The sequence below is a fragment of the Pan paniscus genome, chromosome 20 (genome assembly GCF_029289425.2).
Source record: "Pan paniscus chromosome 20, NHGRI_mPanPan1-v2.0_pri, whole genome shotgun sequence".
NCBI classification, from domain to species: Eukaryota; Metazoa; Chordata; class Mammalia; order Primates; family Hominidae; genus Pan; species Pan paniscus.
Window position 1 is genome coordinate 20,544,922 of NC_073269.2, and position 22,779 is coordinate 20,567,700.

A 22,779-nucleotide genomic window follows, 5' to 3' on the forward strand; every position below is an offset into this window, starting at 1 on the left:
CTGGCTTGGAGGATGAGTGGTTTTCTAACTGAAACCAAGCCCCTGGCAACCTCCTAATGATTCAGGCTGGGCCTTTCTGGACTTTAATCAGTTTCTCTATCTTTCTCAATCTAAGTGCTTACCAGGTAACTGGAGGCCACTTGGTTGCTGGTTTTGGCTGGGCCTTTCTGGACTTTACCCCTCAGCCCCTGTTTATCCATCCCTGTTTACTCTTACTGTTCTATCTCCAGCACTGCCCGTCTCTGCCTCTCTCCACTGTCCCTGGAGCTCCCTGGGCCCTTCCCTGGGCCTCAGGACCTCACTCACCATCCCATCTGCCCTGCAGGATGCCACAGCTGAGCCTGTCCTCGCTGGGCCTTTGGCCAATGGCAGCATCCCCGTGGCTGCTCCTGCTGCTGGTCGGGGCCTCCTGGCTCCTGGCCTGCATCCTGGCCTGGACCTATACCTTCTATGACAACTTCCGTCGCCTCCGGTGTTTCCCGCAACCCCCGAAACGGAATTGGTTCTTGGGTCACCTGGGCCTGGTGAGTGTGGCAGCAGGACGGGTCTGGGGTCTCAGGGTGGATGGACTTCCTGAGGGGTAAGAATGAGGCTCAGGTGAGAGGGGGTGGGCTAGGGTCTGGGGTGGCAGAGAAGCAGGGGAGGCGTCTTACTCATTCCTCTGCTTATTCATTTCTGTGAGGTGCCAACCCAAGCCCTTCTCACCTCCTTGTTCTCCCACTCTTGGCCTGTGTTGAATCCTTTTCCTGCCTGTCTTTCTACATTAATGCACCTCTGCGGGGCTCTTGGGCAGGGGGTTGGGTGCACAGAAAGGTGAACCCCTGGCGTTCCCACATTCTCCATTGCTGGACTCAAGGCCTCCTGCACCCACTGTCCAGGGTCCTCTCCCTACCTGGCCTATTTCCTGTTATGAGGGTACAGGTGGGCCAGAGGAGAGGTGTGGGCTGTCTCTCACCTCCACCACATCCGGAGGCACCTTCCTCTTATCTTGTTCCTCCCCAGTAAGATGTCCCAATGGGGTCCTGTTGCCAAACCCACATAAAAGTTGGCCACTCACTTCCCCTTTCAGAAGCCTTCCCTGACCTTTCTCCTCCCCCAGACCTTGCCCTCTGACTTAGACCTGCTCTCCCCTTTGGGGAATGTGGTCTCAATCTGCTCATTGCAAATGGCAGGATTGATGGGTGTGTCCACAGGTGAAGTGGGAGGATGCACAGGATGCACTAGCACAGAGCCTGGTGCAGAAGCTTCTCCCAGGTGGGAACCACTGTGATGATGGACAGTTAGAGTCACCTCTGCTCCCCTAGTGGCTGCTGAGAAGGGAAGGTCCCCTGTGTGCAGAACCTTCTCCATGGGAGGAACTGGAACCTGTGTGGCTGGTGGAGGAACCAGCCAGGGCATGAAGGGATGTGGGGACCAGCCTTAGGGACATGTCCTGAGGCCATACTGCTCCCCATAAACCTCCCCTGTGAGGACCTCCTCATATGCCCACCTCTGGGCTGAAATGACTCCCAGAACAAGGAAATCTTTCCTCTCAAGCTAAGTGGGCCTCTGTGAGTGGACAGTGTGTCTTTTCCTTCTGCCTCGGGATGCGCTCTTGGGACTTGGAGGTGGCCCCAAGAGAGATAGAGCAGGAGGAATGTAGACAGATAGATAGGTAATAGGGTAGATGGATGGGTGGATGCACAGATAGGGTGAATAGATGGCTAGCTGGCTGGATAAGTTGGTGGGTAAATAGACAGATAGATAGATAGATAACAGGATAGATGGATGGATGGACAGATGGATGCATGGATAGGATGTATGGATGGATGTATGGATAATACATACATAAAGTAGTAGAAAGGATGGATAGATTAGGTGGATAGATAGGTAGAGTAGATATGTAGGATGGATAGATTAGACAGATGGATGGATAGATAGCTAGATGATTGATAGATAATAGGATAAATGGATGAGTGGATGAATGTACAGATAAGATGGATGGATGGATGGATGGATGGATGGGCAGATAGATACATAGATAGAAAAGTTAGATAGGATGAATAGATTAGATAGATAAATGAATAGATAGGTAGGTAGATAATAGGCTAGATGGATGAATGGATACACAGATAGGATAGATGAATGGATAGATAGATAGACATATAAGATAGAATGGATGGATTAGATAGATGGATAGATACATAGAAACATAGGTAGATAGATTAGATAGATAGATAGATAGATAGATAGATAGATAGATAGATAGATAGATACATACATACATACATAGATACATAGATAGATAGGTAGATATGTAGATATATATATAGGTAAATAGATAGATAGATAGATAGACAGACAGACAGACAGACAGATAGAAGAGGGAGTTTATTACGGGAATTGGCTCACAGGATTATAGAAGCTGAGATGCTTCATGGACTGCTGTCTGCAGGCTGGACAAACAGACACTGGTTGTGTAACTGAGTCCAAAGGCCTGAGACGGTGGAGTTCTGGTGTCCAAGGGCAGGAGAAGATGGATGTGCCAGCCCCAGAACAGAGCAAATTAGCCTTTCCTCTGCATTTTTGTGCTACCTGGGCTCTCAACAGATTGAATGAGCTCTGCCCACACTGGGGAGGGTGATTCTTCCTTCCTCAGTTTACCAAATTGAATGCCAGTCTCTTCTGGAAACACCCTCACAGACGGATGATCAACTATCTGGGCATCCTTTAGCCCAGTCAAGTGGACACCTAGAATTAACCATAACAGGAGGTGACGGCCCCTGCCTTGCTTGCAGGTCACCCCCACGGAGCAGGGCATGAGGGTCCTGACTCAGCTGGTGGCCACCTACCCCCAGGGCTTTAAGGTCTGGATGGGCCCCATCTTCCCCGTCATCCATTTTTGCCACCCCAACATCATCCGGTCTGTCATCAACGCCTCAGGTACCACCTGGAATACTTGGTGGTGGGTGCTGTGGTGCATTTGAGGCCTGCAAGTCCCTCTATCCCCAAGCCCCTGTGTGGCCCCTGCAGTACTCTGGTCTCTCCTTTCCTTCTCTCTCAGCCATCTTCATCTTTCTTTCATGTATTCACCAATTCCCATCTCAGCATCTCCTCTCTCCATTGCCATCTGACCCCCTGTCCTGGTGTTCTGGGCTGCCCTGGGGCCCCAAGAGACCTCAACCCAAGGCCCTGTCCTAGAGGAACCCCCAAGCTTAAGGAGGTGGATGTAGACAGAGACATCCCTAACTTCATGGGGTCAAGAAAGGGCCAGAGGGAGATGGATGACAGCCCAGAGAAGTGCAAGTTCTCTGCTGGGGCAGGCTGGAAGCCTTCCTGGAGGAAGAGTTACTGGAGCCATGTCTGGAACAATGAGTAGGAATGTTTGAAAGGAGAGTGCAGGGTGATGCAATTGGGCATCGTTAGTGTTCAAGGCCCCTTGCCAGGTCTAGCGTCACCTTGCCTGTCACAAAGCTTAGAACAATGAGGAGGACTTGTGGCTGGTGGAGGATCTGGACTGTTATTTCTGTGATGTCCATCTCTGGTGTGGGTCAAGTCCTTTTACCCCATCCTGTAGTTTGTCTGCCCGAAGTTCATTGCTTTTCTGCTCTAGGCCCTGGGAATCTCCAAAAGGAGAATCCACCCCAGTTTGGGGCCCTCTCCTTGACCCCTGTGCTTCCCTTCTTGGACAGGCCAGGCTGAGCAGGGAAACAGGCAGCATCCTACAGAGACCATGGCTCTGGCCTCAAAATGCTGAGTGACTCTGGGCTGGTTCCCAGCTGTCTCTGGTTATTGAGGTCTCTTTCAGTTGTGAGTGGTGGAAATCCAACCTGGTGTAGTCTAAGCAAAGAAAGAGAATCTATTGATTTTAAAGTCCAGGGAGGATGGCCTTCAGGCATGGCTGGATCCAGGTCTCACACAGTGTCACTTCCTCTCTTGGCTTTAGCTTTCTCCATGCCACTTTTGGCTTGTCTTCCTCTCTTGGCTTTAGCTTTTTCCACGCCACTTTTGCTTTCAAGACAGTCTTTCCCTCATGAGGTCAACAATGAGTCCTAGAAGCTCAATTCTCATGGGAAAGCCCACATTTCCCCCAGAGTTCCCAGAAAAGGCCCATGATTTACTTCTCCTGGCCTGGATCACCAGACCAATTTTTCACCCAGTCCCTGTGTTTCTGATTGCCTAGTCTCGGCAGGCCTGGGCCTTCTAGAGCTACTGTTTTGGGGGCACAAAGAAGTTTGATGGTTAAGGACTCAGGCCATGGGTGCAGATAGACCCAGTCTCAGGCCTCAGGCTTGCCATGGTCTGGGACTCTGGGCAAATTACTTTATCATTTAGAGCCTCAGTCTCTTCATCTGGAAAATGGGATGAATGAGAGCCCAGGGAACATGGTGTGTGGATCCACACGGGGAAAGACCTTTTCTGTCTGTGTAACTGAAGGACTGGAGAGTCCTGCATGGAGGATGTGAGTAGGAAGCCCAGGGGGGGCTCAGCACTGAGAGGGAGATGAGATGCTGCTTGAAATTCTCAGGGAGAGGGCTTCCACCTCTTCCCTGCAGATCCTTCTCTCTCGCAGCCTAGGAGAGCATGAATTGGGTCCTGTGTCTTTCTCTCCAGATTCACAGCTCGGAGGAAGGTCTCCTATACACACAAAGCCTGGCATGCACCTTCGGTGATATGTGCTGCTGGTGGGTGGGGCCCTGGCACGCAATCGTCCGCATCTTCCACCCCACCTACATCAAGCCTGTGCTCTTTGCTCCAGGTAGACACTGCACTGGCCACTCCAGGTAGACACTGCACTGGCCACGCCTTGCCCATAGCTGGGGTCTCTGTGCTGCCTCCAGCAGGTCGCGTGCCCATGTGCAGACAGGAGGGGCTGTGGTGGAGATGCCACTGCTTCCATCTCCCCTGGACTTCCATCTGTCTGACCTCTGTTCCTGTTTGCTCATGTCTGGGAAGTGTCTCTATGATGGCTGTTATATGGTCAAGTCTGCTGTACGGCTACGTCTTGTCACCTGTATATTTACACCTGGGTCCTGGTTACACATGAAATATGTTATACCTGGTTACATCTGGTATATCATTCCAACTGAGGTCATGTAGAGCTGGTCATGTGTGGGGTTCATCTGTGGCCAAGGACATTTGGGGCATGTGAGGGGCTGTTTGGTTCTTGTCGCAGGTGCTGTTTGACACTGCCGTTTTCTCCTGCTGGTCACATCTGGGCCATGTTTGGGGGTTGTGTGAGGTCTGGGACCCAGGGTCCCTATGTGAACTGTCTGAGACATTATTTGAGTCTTGTCTGAGGCATGTGTTGTAGTATGTTTGGGTCATACGTGAGGAACAGTCTGGGTCACGTGTTGGCTATGTCTGGGACGTTAAAGGTACCATATTTATATTCAACCCAGAGCCTGTATGTGGAACACGCTTTTAAGGTCATGTTAGACCTTCTCATGTGCATGTTAGAGCACACAATCTCATGTTAGGAATTGTCATGTATTTTGTGGCCATGTCAGGACATGTGAACACATGTCAGTGTCATGTCTCATGTCTAGGTCCATGTCAGAAGATGCCATGTGAGAATATGTCAGAGAGTGCTGGGACAGACAGGGTGTCCTAGGTCCTTGTGAAGGCATTCTGTAGAGTGCTGAGCGTGTTCAGGGTTTGCAGAACATGTTGGATCATGTAGGAGGCGTGTCAAGGCATGCTGGAGCCCTGACATAGCTCCTACGTGCCATGTTAGGCAGTGTCATTGCTGTACTGTGCTGCCGTAGCCTGGTCTGGTCTTCCCTCCCCTCCCCCATCCTGCCTTCTTCCTCTGCCCTTGACCCTCTTCTTGCTATGTGGGGCTTGGAGGGGAGAAGTGCAAACCTCTTGCTGGGAGCCTCCCCCCACCCCCAAAGTTCCTCCTTCACCTGCCTCCATGGCCCCTGATTGTCCTCATTTATGTCAGCCGCCATTGTACCAAAGGACAAGGTCTTCTACAGCTTCCTGAAGCCCTGGCTGGGTGAGTATCTGCAGGTGAACAGGGTTGGGAACAACCTGGGGGGCCAGGGGAGGGAGAGGTCCTTGCCCATGGCCCTTGGCTGCCCTGCCAGGGGATGGGCTCCTGCTGAGTGCTGGTGAAAAGTGGAGCCGCCACCGTCGGATGCTGACGCCTGCCTTCCATTTCAACATCCTGAAGCCCTATATGAAGATTTTCAATGAGAGTGTGAACATCATGCATGTGAGTTATTTGAAGCCAAGGTCCCAGCTGCAGCCTTTGGTTGGGGGGAACCACAGACAGATCTAGTCTGGAATTCTGGCTCTGCTGGGTGCCTCTGGGCCATTGTCTTCCTCTCTGAGCTTTGGTTTCCTCATCTGTAAAATCCCTACTTAAAAGAAGGTCAAGGTGATGTAGTGGAGTCATGTCTCTGGCACATAGTAGGTGCCCAGAAGCTGTCTGTTTCTATGTTCGCGTCACCCGAACCCTGTAAACTCAAGAGGGTCAGGACAACAATTGCATAATAGCTGTTGCTGATAAGAAACAACCTGAAAACTCATTGGTTTAAACCAATAAAGGTTTATGAATCCTGATAAGTCTGTGGGACAGTTTGTGGATTCTTCTGGATGTGGATGGAAGGGATCAGTCATGGTACATGAGCAGCCTGGGGTCAGGTAGGCAGCCTTGCTGGTGTTGGCTGAGTTCTCTCACATGTTTGGGTTTTGGCTGGCTTCAGACCGATACAGATGGCCTCAGCTTAGACCCCTGGATGTTCCTCCATCTGATTCTCTCCCTCCAGAAGGAGTCCCATGGTTTACAATACAGATAGGGTTCCAGGGAATAAGATGAGGCTTAGCTTCATTAGTTATCACCTCATCATTTTTACCACATTGTATTTTGACATCAAAAGCCAATAGTCCAACACGGAATCAATGGCAGGGGGTAAAATAGGCTCTCTGTTTATTATTGGGAGTTGCTGAAAAAGCACATTGCAAAGGGTGTGGATATGGGGAGAAGGGAAGAATTGGGGCAAAGGTTTTGTGAAGTGTTTAGAATTTTTTAACTTTAAAATTGATGTTAAGCTAGTTACTGTTTCATAAATTATTCTGGAAGAACAAGAAACTCCTGGGTCAGAGACAAAGGATAGTTTTACTACTCATGACACAGAGAGCAGCATGTGTTGCTTGTTAGATTGCACTTCTTCTCCAAGCCTCTCAAATCCCATGGGCTGACACAAGTGGGCTTCTATAAATGCCTGCTGACATCATATATTGCATTACAGGGAAGGGGCATTAGGCTTAGGAATCTGTTTTTATAGCAAGCAGAAGCAGCATATCCAGGGGGTGTCCCTTATCCTCAAAGTTATTTTCTGCAAACACAACTCTGAGAAATTTTTCAAGTTAACAACATCAGCGTGTTGCATCTGTGACATGCCCAGAAAGGGTGCTCAGGACTCATGGAGGACTACCTCTACAAACCTAGGATATTTTTATAATCAATTTATAACTGCAGATGAGGAAACCCAACATTTATTGAGAACTCACAATATGCCAGAAACAATGCCATGTGCCCATTCCATGATACGAGTATATATTGTCTAATTTGATTTTAACAACTCTGCAAAGGAGAGATTATGTATTTTTGCCCCATGGTAGATGATGAAACTGCAGGTCTGAGAGATTAGGGAGCTAACCCAAGTTCACCCAGCTAATGAGTGAGCATGGCGAGGTGGAGCAGAGTTTCTAATGTGAATTATATGGCTCCAAAGCACATCATCTTAACTGTTCCTGAATATCTGACAGGTGGGATATAGGGGAGGGTAATGAGTTGACTAATGGCACACAGAGCACAGAGGACAGAGCTGGAACTTGAACCTAGGTCTCCTGACTCCCAATCTTGGGGCTTCATCTCTTAATAGTAACAGCTTTTGCTTGCACCATAACCTGGTGCTCCCGGGTAAAGGGTCCCTGGGGAGAAGATGAAGAGGCTTATTCTGGGGCGTGCATATTGATTGTTGGGGTTGGAGAGCTGCTCAAGGGAGCAAGGGACCTGCCCCAGCTCTGTCCCCTTCTCTGGCTAGGCCAAGTGGCAGCTCCTGGCCTCAGAGGGTAGTGCCCGTCTGGACATGTTTGAGCACATCAGCCTCATGACCTTGGACAGTCTGCAGAAATGTGTCTTCAGCTTTGACAGCCATTGCCAGGAGTAAGTTCTTGCCCAGGGTCTGGGATCTTGGGCCGTGGACACAAAGTTGGTAGGTGGGGGGCGGGGGAGGACTGAGCAGGGAAATCAGACAAGCCTTCTTGGAGGAGTTGTTATACCTGATCGTTGAAGGACTGGTATGAATTTTATCTTGAGGTTTCCAGGGACTCATTAAAAGGGTTTGAACTGGTGGGTGTGGTCAAAGCAGGTCTCTCTCAGGGACTGACTGTAATGTAGCACTAAATGGAGTTAACACTGATGCAAAGAAGCTAGGGTGGAAGCTGGACCATGGACCAGTTGGAAGAGGATAAAGTCTGAGCTTTGTGGACAGCTTCAGGAAGGAGAAGGGGCAGGACTGTATACTGGGAGGGAGAGAGAGAATAGGAGCATAATGTGCAAACTATCCTCTGGGTGCCTAGCTGCATGGAGGCATCTCACAGAGATGGGATGCAGGGAGAGATAAGAGAGCCTGGAGAGTCGATTTCATGCTGATCCCCATCCTGCATCTGAGGGGCCATCTGTTCCTGGATATCCCGTTTACTGATAGGAGGTAGCTCCTAGCTGCTGGTGGGAGGTGATCCTGGGGCTTCAGGTGTATTAAATTGTTGCCTCCCTTTCTGCCCTTATCCTGCAGGAAGCCCAGTGAATATATTGCCGCCATCTTGGAGCTCAGTGCCCTTGTGACAAAAAGACACCAGCAGATCCTCCTGTACATAGACTTCCTGTATTATCTCACCCATGATGGGCAGCGTTTCCGCAGGGCCTGCCGCCTGGTGCACGACTTCACAGATGCCGTCATCCAGGAGCGGCGCCGCACCCTCCCTAGCCAGGGTGTTGATGACTTCCTCCAAGCCAAGGCCAAGTCCAAGACTTTGGATTTCATTGATGTGCTCCTGCTGAGCAAGGTGGGCCTCTCTGGGATCTGAATTCAAGAAGTAGAAGGGAGCTTCATGTGAAATGTCAGATGAAAGAATTTGAACTTGATTAAGAGGGCACTAGGGAGCCATGGAAGGTGATTGAGGAAGGGAGGGACAGGTCAGAGATAGGTTTTGGAGATAGCTCTGTGGACTAGCACCTACCAGGGGACTGCTAAATGAAATTGTGATGAGTCTGAGATTTACTCTATTTGTAAGTTAATAAGCTAATTGACCACCTTTTAATCTATATATCTACATCTATACCTATGTCTGGGTCTATGTTTATGTTTTTGCCTATGTCTTTCTGTATCTTTGTCTCTGAGTTTGTGTCTCTGTCTATGACTATGACTATGTCTATGTCTTTGTCTTTGTCTTTTTCATTGGCCATATCTGTATGTCTTTGTCTGCATCTGTGTCGTCTTTGTTTACGTTTATGCCTTTGTCCCCTCCCTCCCTCCCTGCTTTCTTTCTTTCTTTCTTTCTTTCTTTCTTTCTTTCTTTCTTTCTTTCTTTCTTTCTTTCTTTCTTTTTCTTTCTTTCTCTCTTTCTGTCTGTCTGTCTGTCTTTCTTTCTTTCTTTTCCTTCCTTCCTTCCATCTTTCTTTCTTTCTTTTTTCTTTCTTTCTCCTTCCTTCCTTCCTTCCTTCCTTTCTTTCTCTCTCTCTCTTTCTTTCTTTCTTTTTCTCTCTCTCTCTCTTTCCTTTTTTTGATGGTGTCTCGCTCTATCACCCAGGCTGCAGTGCAATGGCATGATTTTGGCTCACTGGTAACCCCTGCCTCCCGGGTTCAAGTGATTCTCCTACCTCAGCCTCCCGAGTAGCTAGGACTACAGGGGCATGCCACCATGCCTGGCTAACTTTTGCATTTTTAGTAGAGACGAGGTTTCACCATGTTGGCCAGGCTGGTCTCGAACTCCTTACTTCATGATCCATCCACCTTGGCTTCCCAAAGTACTGGGATTACAGGCGTGAGCCACTGTGCCCCACCTTGTCATGTCTTTTCTATGTCTGTGTTTATGTCTTTTTCTATATCTATATTTTTGTTCTTGTCTATGTCTATGTGTCTGTGTCTATGTCTTTGTCTTTTCTCTGTGTTTGTGTCTTTGTCTCAGTGTATGTCTATGTCCATGTTTTTTTGTCTGTGTCTATGATTGTGTCTATGATTATGTCTATATCAATGCTATATCTATATCTTTGTCTTTTTTTTTTTTTTTTTGAGATGGAGTCTCGCTGTGTCACCCAGGCTGGAGTGCAGTGGTGCGATCTTGGCTTACTGCAACCTCCGCCTCCCGGGTTCAAATGATTCTCCTGCCTCAGCCTCCCAAGTAGCTGAGATTAGAGGCACCTGGCTAATTTTTTGTATTTTTAGTACAGACGGAGCTTCACTATTTTTAGTCTCAAACTCCTGAGCTTGTGATCTGCCTATCTCAGCCTCCCAAAGTGCTGGGATTACAGGTGTGAGCCACCGCGCCCGGCCATATTTTTGTCTTTGAATTTGCCTGTGCCTGTGTCTGTTTTTGTCTGTCCATGTTTATGTCCATGAGTATTTGTGTCTGTGTCTATGTCTATGTCTATGTTTATGTGTATTTGTGTGTCTGTGTTTGTGTCTAAGTCTATGACTTTTTCTATGTGTTTCTATGTCTATGTCTGTGTGTCTATGTCTTTGTCTATGTGTATGTCTGTTGTGACAGAGGCATTACATCTCTGGATCAGAGCAGCTCATGTCTTGCTTACGGCAATACTATCAGCCAGAGTAGGATTGTGGCACTGACTCTCCATTCCCAAGTCAAATTCCTCCAAGGGCAATGCAATGTTTTCCCCTGTACGTGCAGCAGACTTTGTACCCTAGGAAAGGCACCCTATATTATGAGTCTCAGCACATTTTCTATAGAAAGAGGGAAAGAGGAAGAAAGAGAGAGGGCACCAGCTTTGTGAGAGATTATGTGCTTTGTTCTGGATGCCATATTCCATAGACTTACAACTCAAATGTCTCCAGGGAGATAAGATTCATTTACCACTGTAGAATGTGGGCAAATATCTTTGAAGCAATACTTAATCTCTAATTTCCAAGACAAATTGCCATTTAATTATCCTGTAACCCAGGTTGCCAGTAACTTTTTCTCAGAAAGTTTTCATCAGGCAGAAACATGAAAGCATTCATGGATCATTGAGTCTTGCCATTAGGGACCAAAGAAAAGGCAAGGAAGCCAGGGAGGAAGCCCATGGGGTCGGGGCTCTGGCCATGGTGACCAAGAAGGGTCTAGGAGTGCAAGATGGGCTTGGATTTCTGGAAAGAGGATGAATCTTCAGAGATTGTCTCAGATTAGACTCAAGAGCCCTCAGAGGTACTGTGACTTTTTATGGGGGTGGGGGTGGGGTGTTATTGCCTTCTCTCCAGGATGAAGATGGGAAGAAGTTGTCCGATGAGGACATAAGAGCAGAAGCTGACACCTTTATGTTTGAGGGTGAGGGCCCCAGTATGGGGCTAGAGTGGGGACTTGGATATCTCCATTCCAGGAACAGGGTGGGTGGACCCCTCACACTTCCCATCCCCCTTCCCCCATCCTCCCTGAGGTCCTCAATGCAAGGTTGCTGTCCACCCTCGGGTGCTGAAGCAGCCCAGAGACCCAAGCCTGCCTTGCTGCCCCCCAGGCCATGACACCACGGCCAGTGGTCTCTCCTGGGTCCTGTACCACCTTGCAAAGCACCCGGAATACCAGGAGCGCTGCCGGCAGGAGGTGCAAGAGCTTCTGAAGGACCGTGAGCCTAAAGAGATTGAATGGTGAGTGCAGGTGCTGGTGCCCTGTTCCTGAGCCTCTCTCATTGGCTCTGTTCCCCAGGTAGGGAGGGGAGAAGGGGTTGTTTTTGTTGATTCTGCCACTATTGTTTAGTGGGAATAGGAGCAGAGGACCACAGGCAGGACTTAGTACCCATCCTGACTGTCTGGGAAAAGGTTATAGGCCCTTAGGACAGAAAGACCTGGGCTTCTGAGAGAATTGTTGATGATATGTGAGGACAGATAACGCCACTTAGCATGTGTTCAGCAAATGAACTTCCCCTCCACTCTCTTCCTTTTCTCCAAGAAATATTTTTTTGAATGTCTTCACTTGTTGAATGTTTGCTCTTCTGTTCCCTAATTCCTACCCTTCTGTCCAGTCCAGGGATTTATAAGGGAGACCTGGGGATAAAATTCATCCATTCTTGTCCAGAACACCTGCATCATTCATCCTTCCAGTCCTCGTTCAGCAAATACTCTCATACTGCATTCCAACCCCCCACATCTGTGCACAGCATCTTTCTGTGCTCTGGAGACCTGGGAAGGACCCAACCAGGGATCTATTTTCCAGGTGCTCCCAGCCTGGTGGGGGAACTGTCCCTGGGCAGGACAGTCCCAGCCCACGTGGGCAGGGATGGGGTTTACAGTAAGGGAAGCAGGACTAGGGGGGTATAGAAAGTGTCTCAGTTGAAAGCCTGAATAATGATCAGTAGATAATTGGGTACAGTTGGGGAGCAGTGCTGTAGGTCAAGAAGACCGCCTGGGGTCTTTGGGGGAGGAAGAGAGAGGGGAGAGAGAGAGAGAGAGAGAGTGAGAGAGCGAGAGCAGGGTCAGGACAGAAAGGAGGAGAAGGGGAGAAAGAGGGAGAGACTGAGTTGTGGTGAGATGATAAAACTGGAGATGGTAGCAGGGGCTGGCTGTGGAAGCCTTGGGGAAAATGTTAATGGCTTCAGTTTTAGCCCAAGGGCAATAGGGAGCCATGAGAAGTGTTTGAACAGGGGAGGGACAAGTCACATCTGGGTACCAGGAAGATCTTTCTAGGGCTAGTGTGGAGGGTGTACTGGAGAGGACCAGCTATAGAATGAGAGCACAGTGGGGACATTCTGAGGCTCAAGCCAGGCCAGGGGCTGGAGGAAGGAGAGGAAGCATTGGAGTGGACGGGTGTTTTGGATTCAGTGTCCTCCCGTCCACGCCTTTGCCCAGCACAGCAGTCCTGGGAAGGGAAGAAACATTTTTATGCTTTTAAAATAAAGAATATTTTTGCAATTTTATTTTTTAAAACACATTTTTATTGATGCATAATAGATGCACATAGTTTTGAAATACATGTGATAATCTAATACATTCATATAATTGATGAAGATCAAATCAGTGTACTTGGGATATCCATCGCCTGAAATATTTGTCTTTTCTTTATGCTAGAAACATAACTAACATAAGCAAACTACTTTCTTTTTTCTTTTTTTTTTTTTTTTGAGACGGAGTCTCGCTCTGTCGCCCAGGCTGGAGTGCAGTGGCGCGATCTCGGCTCACTGCAAGCTCCGCCTCCCGGGTTCACGCCATTCTCCTGCCTCAGCCTCCCAAGTAGCTGGGACTACAGGCGCCCGCTACCACGCCCGGCTAATTTTTTGTATTTTTAGTAGAGACGGGGTTTCACCGTGTTAGCCAGGATGGTCTCGATCTCCTGACCTCGTGATCCGCCCGCCTCGGCCTCCCAAGCAAACTACTTTCTAATGTACAGTACATATTGTAAACTACAGTGAACCTACTGATCTATCAAGTGCTAGGTTTTATTTCTCCTATCAAAACTCAAATTCGTACCCATTAATCAACTTCTCCTTATCCTTCCCTCCCCTCTGCCAATCTGTCTTCTTTTTTCATGAGACCCACTTTTTCAGCTCCCACACGTGAGTGAGAACATGCGATATTTGTCTTTCTGTTTTTGGCTTATTTACTTACCACAATGACCTCCAGTTCCATCCATGTTGCCACAAATGACAAAATTTCAGTCTTTTAAATGACTGAATAGTATTCCATTGCGTATACACATTACATTTTCTTTATCCATTCATCTATTGATAGACATTTAAGTTGATTCCATATTTTCGTTGTTGTGAATAGTGCTGCAATAAATACAGAAGTACAGATGTCTCTTCCATAGATTTATTTTCTTTCTTTGGGATAGAAATTTCTTCTCTTTCTTTTCAGTAGTGGAATTTCTGGGTTATATGGCAGTTCCAGTTTTAGTTTCTTGAGGAACCTCTGTGCTGTTCTCTGCAGTGGCTGCACTAATTTATATTCCCACCAACAGTGTGTGTGAGTTCCCCTTTCTCCATATCCTCACCAGCATCTATCATTGCCCTTCTTTTTGATAAAAGCCATTTTAACTGGGATGAGATGATATCTCATTGTGGTTTTGATTTGCATTTCTCTGACTGTTAGTGACATTGAGCATTTTTCCATCTACCTATTGGCCATTCGTATGTTTTATTTTAAGAAATGTCTATTCAGATCTTTTGCCCATTTTAAAATCAGATATTTGGTTACTTTTCCTATTGAGTTGTTTGAGCTGCTTATATATTCTGGTTATTAATCGCTTGTCAGATGAGTAGTTTGTGAGTATTTTCTGCCATTCTGTGGGTTGATTCTTCGCTTTGTTGATTGTTTCCTTTGCTGTGCAGAAGCTTTTTCGCTTGATATAATCTCATTTCTCTATTGGCTCTGCTTTTGAAGTCTTACATAGAAAGTCTTTGCCCAGACCCATGTCCCGGAGTATAAAACCAAGATTTCAAGCAAAATTATGCGTGTAGTTTAAAAAAAATGGTCGAAAGACTTTATGACAAAAATGAAGTTCCTTATTAAGCTGCACCTTAGCGGTGACTACAGTCAACAGTTCTCTGTGTATTCTTCTAGAAAATGGCTATCCCGATGCCCACATTTATATGAACTCACACTGTGACTTTTATTTATATGAACACATACTGTGCTTTTCTTTGTAAGTGAAAGTCCATAAAATAGACATGGGTCTGCATATTATCTCTGAGATCTTTTGCTTTTCTCAAAATATACATTTTGGAAAATGAGTTTGTTTTTAAATTTGTTCTTTGTCTTTAATTGACAAGTTTTAATTATATATGTTTAGAGGCACAGTATGATGTTATGATATATGTATACAACCTGAAATTATTAAATCAAGGTAATGAACAAATCCATCACTTCATGTGTTTATCATTTTTGTGTTGAGAACATTTGAAGTTTACTTTCTTAGCAATTTCAACTAATACAATACATTGTTCACTAAAGGCACCAGGCTGGGCAGCAGATCTCAAAAACTTATTCCTGTTGTCTAACTGAAGCTTCTACCTTTTGACCAACATTTCACCCTTCTCTGTCCCTCCCCCAGCCCTGGCCTCTGGTAACCACCATTCTATTCCTATTTCTATGAGCTCAACTATTTTAGGTCCCAAGATAAGTAAGATCATGTGCGTTTGTCTTTTCTGCACCTGGCTTACTTCACTTAGCATGAGTTCCTCCAGGTTCTTCCACGTTGTGGCAAATGAGATAATTTTTTCTTTTTTAAAGGCTAAATGGGATTCCATTGTGTATATATATATATACACCACATGGAAAAACAACATTAAATTACAAAATGAATGATAAAAAAGAGTTCTTCTTGTACCAAATGAGACATTACAGATAAGACTAGGGTTTTCCTTGACAATCCTGCCACCTGACCTAATCCTTTCTCATTCTCCAAAGGTGTTTCTAGAGCCATAGATTTGTTATCTATCTATCTACCTACCTATCTATCCATCTATCTATCTTCTATCTATCATCTATCAATGTATCTATCATTGATCTATCTATCATCTATCAATGTATCTATCATTGATCTATCTATCATCTATCAATGTATCTATCATCTATCTCTATTATCTGTCTATCTATCATCTATGTATCTCTGTATCTATCATCTATGTAACTATGTCTCCATCATCTATTATCTATCTCTCTACTTATCTATCTACCTATTATCTATGTATCTATCTATATTATCTATCTATCTATCTATCTATCTATCTATCTATCTATCTATCATCCATCCATCCATCAATGATCTATCTCTCCATCATCTATGAATCATTCATTTTTATAAATATATATCCATATGCTTCTTGCTGTTTTACATGTACATATGTATATATTTGTCACTTTTTTTCACTCAACAGGGTGCCTTAATGCTATCTTTTTCTGAGTGCTGTATATTTTATTCCATATTTTATTCAGCTCATTTCTATGTTGAAGAGGACATTAAACATTTTCAATTATAGTAGATATTTCCAATTTGCCTTCCAGAGTGTCTGTACTGATTTACCTTCTAGCCTGCAGTATGTGGTGAGACTAGTGATCCCTATTTCCTTCTTTTGTGTAGCTGTATAGTATTCCATTGTGTGGCTGTTTATCTAAACATTTTCCCATTAATGTATATTTGGCTTGTCTCCAAACTTTTGCTAAACTGGACATGAAGCAGTCAGCACGTGTGCACAGTGACCATTCCTTACATGCATAGGCATCTCTGCAGGACAAATTCTCTGAAGTGCAATTGCTGAATCAAAGACCATTTGCACTGTATAATAATTATTTTTTTGAGACAGTTTCACTCTTGTTGCCCAGGCTGGAGTGCAATGGTGTGATCTCAGCTTACTGCAATCTCTGCCTCCCAGGTTCAAGCAATTCTGCCTCAGCCTCCTGAGTAGCTGGGATTACAGGTGCCCCCCCACCATGCCTGGGTAATTTTTTTTGTAGAGATGGGGTTTCACCATGTTGGCCAGGCTGGTCTCGAACTCCTAACCTCAGGTGATCTGCCTGCCTCGGTCTCCCAAAGTGCTGGGATTACAGGCATGAGCCACCATACAATATGACTGCAAATCCTTTACTATTAGCTGAGTTTTATGGCACAAACTTTCCCATAACTTTACCAATAGTACTATTGTATTATTGAATTTTAAATCTTGGCCAATCTTCATATTTCTTCTTTTGATGGACATTTAAAAAAAGTAAGAGTGAGGCTGAACATCTTTTGCACGTGTTGATGTTATTTGCTTTCTTTTTATGGAACTGGTTTTCTTATTATTTTTCCTCTTTTTCTTTGGACCCTTTAAAAGTATTTACTTTTAAGAATGTGTATTAAGATTGATATTTTGCGTGCCTAGTGTTGCAAAATATTGCCTTTTAACTTTTGGAGGGTACTGTTGATTAATTTTTATGACGTTAAGTAGGTCCACATTTTTCTTTCACAGCTGTAAAATCCATCCATTTCCCAGGATTTTGTTTGGGGTGGGTGGGGGCCCCTTCACCAAATGTGAAGTTTTCACTTATTCTCATGTCTTTTTCTGAGCTCTTTATGCTGTTCCATGGGTCTATTTTCTTGTTTCTGCAACAGTGCCACACTGTTTTTATTCCTGCGACTTTGTAACAATTCTTTTAAAAAGTTTATTTCGTTACAGGGAGAAAAGGTCTCACTTGCAAACAGAAGCTGGAGAGTTGTGTCTTTGCTCCCTTGATAAGGATTGGGGCTGGGGTGTTTCCTTAGGGACGACCTGGCCCATTTGCCCTTCCTGACCATGTGCATGAAGGAGAGCCTGCGGCTGCATCCCCCAGTCCCTGCCGTCTCTCGCTGCTGCACCCAAGACATTGTGCTCCCAGACGGCCGGGTCATCCCCAAAGGTGCCACAGCCTCGGGGGGAGGAGCCTTCTGGGTAGGAAGAGGGGCCCCTCAGGCAGGGAGCCTTGTCCTGACTGCCCCCTTCTCTCCCACAGGCATTATCTGCCTCATCAGTGTTTTTGGAACCCATCACAACCCAGCCGTGTGGCCGGACCCTGAGGTGCGGGGCCCCCCTCTCTGTTTTTGTCCATTCCAAGGCTCCTAGAGGAGGGGGCAGGGTTTTGATCAGGAGAATCCAACATCGCCTCCCTCCAAGACACACACCACTGTCTCTCCAAGGCTGGCGGACTGGGAGACCCCACCCGGCAACCCTTCTTGGTCTCGCCTCCAGGTCTATGATCCCTTTCGCTTTGACCCAAAGAACATCAAGGAGAGGTCACCTCTGGCTTTTATTCCCTTCTCAGCAGGGCCCAGGTAAGGGCGGCCTGTGTCTGAGGCGGGGACGGGGAGATGGGTGCAGGGGTCTGGGCATGACAGTGGGGAAAAGGGGGACATTGTAGACGGTCCGAGTTCCAGCTCTCCTTCCCTCACCTCCTCTGGAGTTTATGGGAAAAGGTCCATAGAGTAGGGTTGGGTTGGTCCTAGAAGGATCCCTAGTGTGCTCAGAGCTCCCTCCCACCCCACCTTGGTCTAGGCTGGGGGTTGGATCTGGGCTAGGCTCGCAGTATATGCAAGCCCACATGGGGATCCAGGCACGGATACCCCCTTCTCTGTTCCTCAAACTGACCTGGGCGGGGTTGGGTGTCCCAGGCCAGGTTACCGGCTTGATGGGGCCAGGATGGGGCTCCTGGGTGCAGTCAGAGTTTCCACCCCTCTCCCCAAGGAACTGCATCGGGCAGGCGTTCGCGATGGCGGAGATGAAGGTGGTCCTGGGGCTCACGCTGCTGCGCTTCCGCGTCCTGCCTGACCACACCGAGCCCCGCAGGAAGCCGGAGCTGGTCCTGCGCGCAGAGGGCGGACTTTGGCTGCGGGTGGAGCCCCTGAGCTGAGTTCTGCAGAGACCCACTCTGACCCCACTAAAATGACCCCTGATTCATCAAAAGTGAAGCCTAGAATTACCCTAAGACCCTGTTCCACAGTCCTGTATTCCATCCTAGATATCTACTCAAAATAATTGAGACAGGTGTTCAAACAGAAAGACGCTTGTGTGTGAATGTTCATGGCAGCCCTATTCACAGTAGCCAAACGATGAAAACAACCCCAAAGTATATATTACCAGATGAAAGGATAAACAAAATGTGGTCCATCCATACAATGGAATATTACACAGCCATAAAAAGGAATGAAGCAGTGATCCCTACTACACTGTGGATGAACCTTGAATGCATGATACTGAATGAAAGACGTCAGATGCAAAAGGTCACATAGTGTACGGTCCTTTTATACGAAATTTCCAGAACAGGCCAATCTGAAGAGATGCATAGCGGATTGGTGGCTTTCAGCAGCTGTGCGGAGGTGGGACTGAGGAGCGACTGCTAATCAGGATGGGGTTTCCTCCTGGGATGGTGAAAATGTTCCGGACCTAGATAGTGACGAAGGTAGCATGACACTGTCAGTGCACTAAATGCTATTGAATTGGACACTTTAGAATGGTTGAAATAGTGATTTTTATGTGAATTCTACCTAAACATGCTATTACAGCTCATATATACTTTTTCCATCTGGATTCTTCACAAAAGAATATGTTGTGAGCATCTTTCCATGATATTAAATCATCTTAGGAAACATTATTTTGTGTTCTTCAAAATGTGCATGTTAAGTATTCAAAACAGTCTTAAATTTTTAAAAGTATGTAATTTTAGAAAATAATTTAAAAGGTTTTGTCTCAGTTTGTAAGATTTCTTTTCTGGCACTTTAATGGCTTGAGGTATCATTATCAGTTACAAATCGAGTTATTCTTCATCAAATGACTTTTGGAGTAGAGATTTTATTTTTGTAGCAATAGATGCACAGATATTCCTGTAAGATACAGGTGTGGTTAGACACTTTTCTGGAACAGGTATGCCCTGCAAACTCCACAGACACTGACTGTTTTTGTCCTATTAACAAGTAGACCACTGAGAAGGGAGAAGGTGACATTTTAGCTTTCCCAGGTAAAAGTGGTTTTCATCCTCACACCAGTTTAATGGACTGGACGTTAACTCTCTTGCTCAAGGTCACTCTGTGAGTGGAAGAGTGGGGATAAATCTGGTTCGTTTGGCATCAGAGGCCATGACTTTTCCTACCACAGAAGTAATTTTCAAAGTAAGTCTCTGCCCTAGGCACATCAGATCACCTGGGGACCACTCCAGAGTGAGTAGACAAGACTTTGACAGGGGTGCCTAATTTTTTTTTTTTTTTGAGATGGAGTCTCGCTCTGTTGCCCAGGCTGGAGTGCAGTGGCATGATCTCAGTTCATTGCAACCTCCGCCTCCTGCGTTCAAGTGATTGTCCTGTCTCAGCCTCCCAAGTAGCTGGGATTACAGGCACCCACCACCACATCCAGCTAATTGTTGTATTTTTAATAGAGGCGGGGTTTCGCCATGTTGCACTGGCTGGTGTTGAACTCCTAACCTCAGGTGATCCACCCGCCTCGGCCTCCCAAAGTGCTGGGATTACAGGCCCGGCCCAGTTTGATAGTTTGTTATCATGTTATACGTACACTTAGAATATGATCCAGCCATCTCATTCTAACAGCAATGAGAACTTAGGCTCCCCTCTCTACTAAAATACAAAAGTTAGCTGGTCATGGTGGCGCGGGCCTGTAATCCCAGCTACTCGGGAGGCTGATGCAGGAGAATCACTTGAAACCCACAGGCGGAGGTTGCAGTGAGCTGAGGTGGTGCCACTACACTCCAGCCTGGGGGAGGGGGACATAGCGAGACTCGATCTCAAAAACAAAACAAAACAAAACAAAACAAAACAAAACACTGCCAAACTGTTTCCAAAGCATCTGCATCGTGTTCAATTTCCATAAGTAATGTATGAGAATTCTAGGTCCTCCAAATAATTAGCAGTCCTTGGTAGTGTCAGTTTTTGTTTCAGCCTTCCTTATGGGTATGCTGTGGCATATCCCTGAGATTTTAATTCGCATTTTCCAGTGACTAAGGGTGTTGAACCACTCGTGCCTTCCTGTGCCTATTTGACACTCCTATATTTTCTTTGGTGAAGTGTCTGTTCAATCATCTGCTCATTAAATTTTCCTTCGGTTGTTTGCCTTCTTATTGTTGGATTTTGAGAGTTCTATGTACAAGTCCTTTGTCAGTCGTGTGATTTGCAAGTCTTCTTCCTAGACTCTGAAGTTTCTTTCTTTCATAGAGCAAATGTTTTAAATTTTTATGAGGTAAGACTTCTCAGTTTTATTTTTGGTGAATTATGTTTATACTGCCATATATAGGAACTCTTTGCTTAACTGGAGGTCATGGAGATTTTCTCCTACATTTTCTTTTAAAAGTTTTACAGTTTCAGAGTTTACATGTAATTCCATAATCTCCATTTAGTTAAATTTTGTATGGGGTGTGAACTGTGGTTTGACTGTTTTCTTGTATATGGATATCCAATTGTTTCACACAATTTTTTTGAAAAGAATATCCTTGGCAGGGCATGGTAGCTCACACCTGTAATCCCAGCATTTTAGGAGGTCAAGGTGGGCAGATCATGAGGTCAGGAGTTTGAGACCAGCCTGGCCAATATGGTGAAACCACGTCTCTATTAAAAATAGAAAAATTAGCCAGGCGAGGTGGTGTGTGCCTGTATTCACAGCTGCTTGGATGGCTGAGGCAGGAGAATCGCTTGAACCCAGGAGTCAGAGGTTTCAGTGAGCCGAGATTGTGCCACTGCACTCCAGCCTGGGTGAAAGAGCTAGATTCTGTCTCAAAAAAAAAAAAAAAAAAAGAAAAGAAAAGAAAGAAAGAAAGAAAGAAAAGAAAAGAAAATCCTTTTTGCTTTAACTTGCCTTGCAGGTTTGTAGGAAACTCAATTGTTGAAATTTGGGTGGATATATTTCTGGATTTTCTATTCTATTCCATGTTGGACCAATACCACACTGCCCTGGTCACTGTTGAATTATAGTACATCTTTAAAGGAGTAATGGGAATCCTTCAACTACATTTTTTTCCCCAATAATTTTTGGCTATTCTGCTTCCTTTGTGTTTCTATGTAAATTTTATCATCAGTGTGTCTATTTCTACAAATAGTCCTGATAGGGTTTGAATTGGGATTTCTGTGAATCTATAGATCAATCTGAGGAGACTTAATAATGATATTGATTCTTCCAATTCATGAATATAGTATACCCCTGTATTTATTTGTTTTCTTGAATTTCTTTTATCACTGTTTTGTAGTTTTCACCATGAAAATCTTGCACATAGTTTGTTAAATGTACAGCTGAGAATTTAATTTTTTCTGGTGTACAATGCTAATAAAATGGTGCTTTAAAAGATGTGTTCTCCAGTTGTTTATTGTTAATACATGGTAGAAGTTTGTATCCTGTTTTTGTAAAAGGCCACATAGTCAATATTTTAGGTCTTGCATGCCCTATCTGGTTTCTTCTTCTCTTTCTCCTTCTTCTCCTTGTACCACCTTTTAAAATATAAAAACCATTCTTGGCTCATAGGCCATACATATACAGTACACAGGCCATATTTGATCCATAGACCATGGTTTGCTGACCCTGGGATATGGGAATATGGTTGATTTTTGTATATTGTCTGTATATTGGATCATTCTTATTGGAATACAATAATGCTGTTATTTCCTCAGTCTTAAAACACTTCCCCTCTTGGCCTCATTTTCACACCAGTCGATGCTCCATTTCTTTGCCCCACTATGCAGCAAACTCCCTCAAAGAGTGACCCACACGTGGGTGTCAAATGTCTCCTCTCCCACTCCAAACAGGCTTTGAGAATCCTCTCAGGGGAGTGAGGGTTTATAAATGAGACATAAACCCACAGGACTCTGCTACACCCGTGTATGTAATTCTCAAAACACACTCAGGCCTGGTCTTGTTACTGGCTGCTATGAGACCTCCATCCTCTCCTGAGTGAGTGTGAAGGAGGCACACTCTGCTGGACAGTTTGGGGACAACTGGCCCTATAGAGTCTTTATTAGTTTCATTGTATGTATGTGAGAGAGCAAGAGAAGACAGAGTGTGTGCGTATGTGACTCTATGTGTTTGTGTGACTGTGTGCAGTGTCGTAACAGCACGTGTGTGCGTGCATACAGGCGCAT

The 22,779-nt window shown here is 45.7% G+C and overlaps 1 protein-coding gene across 2 annotated transcripts; it reads left to right on the forward strand.

Moving 5' to 3' along the window:
- Positions 1-326: 326 nt before the first annotated feature.
- On the forward strand, positions 327-21,942 carry CYP4F3 (cytochrome P450 family 4 subfamily F member 3). 2 transcript variants are annotated; one of them, XM_003813573.6, is made up of 12 exons: positions 327-524; positions 2,778-2,922; positions 5,927-5,980; positions 6,072-6,199; positions 8,037-8,158; positions 8,790-9,060; positions 11,469-11,535; positions 11,723-11,852; positions 17,440-17,573; positions 17,667-17,731; positions 17,903-17,985; positions 18,395-21,942. In XM_003813573.6, the coding sequence occupies exons 1-12, from the start codon at positions 327-329 to the stop codon at positions 18,558-18,560; spliced, it is 1,563 nt and encodes a 520-aa protein (XP_003813621.1). In that variant the 3' UTR covers positions 18,561-21,942. The 2 variants fall into 2 exon arrangements, with proteins under 2 accessions (XP_003813621.1, XP_008964351.1); XM_008966103.5 differs by lacking the exon at positions 2,778-2,922 and adding an exon at positions 4,594-4,738.
- The last annotated feature ends 837 nt before the right edge of the window (positions 21,943-22,779 follow it).

Bases quoted from the DNA above. Each gene is read 5' to 3' on its own strand.
- CYP4F3 (XM_003813573.6), top strand. From the start codon at position 327: ATGCCACAGCTGAGCCTGTCCTCGCTGGGCCTTTGGCCAATGGCAGCA. The intron at 2,923-5,926 runs GTACCACCTGGA...CATTTATGTCAG, and splicing joins GTCTGTCATCAACGCCTCAG to CCGCCATTGTACCAAAGGAC. The intron at 5,981-6,071 runs GTGAGTATCTGC...CTGCCCTGCCAG, and splicing joins CTTCCTGAAGCCCTGGCTGG to GGGATGGGCTCCTGCTGAGT.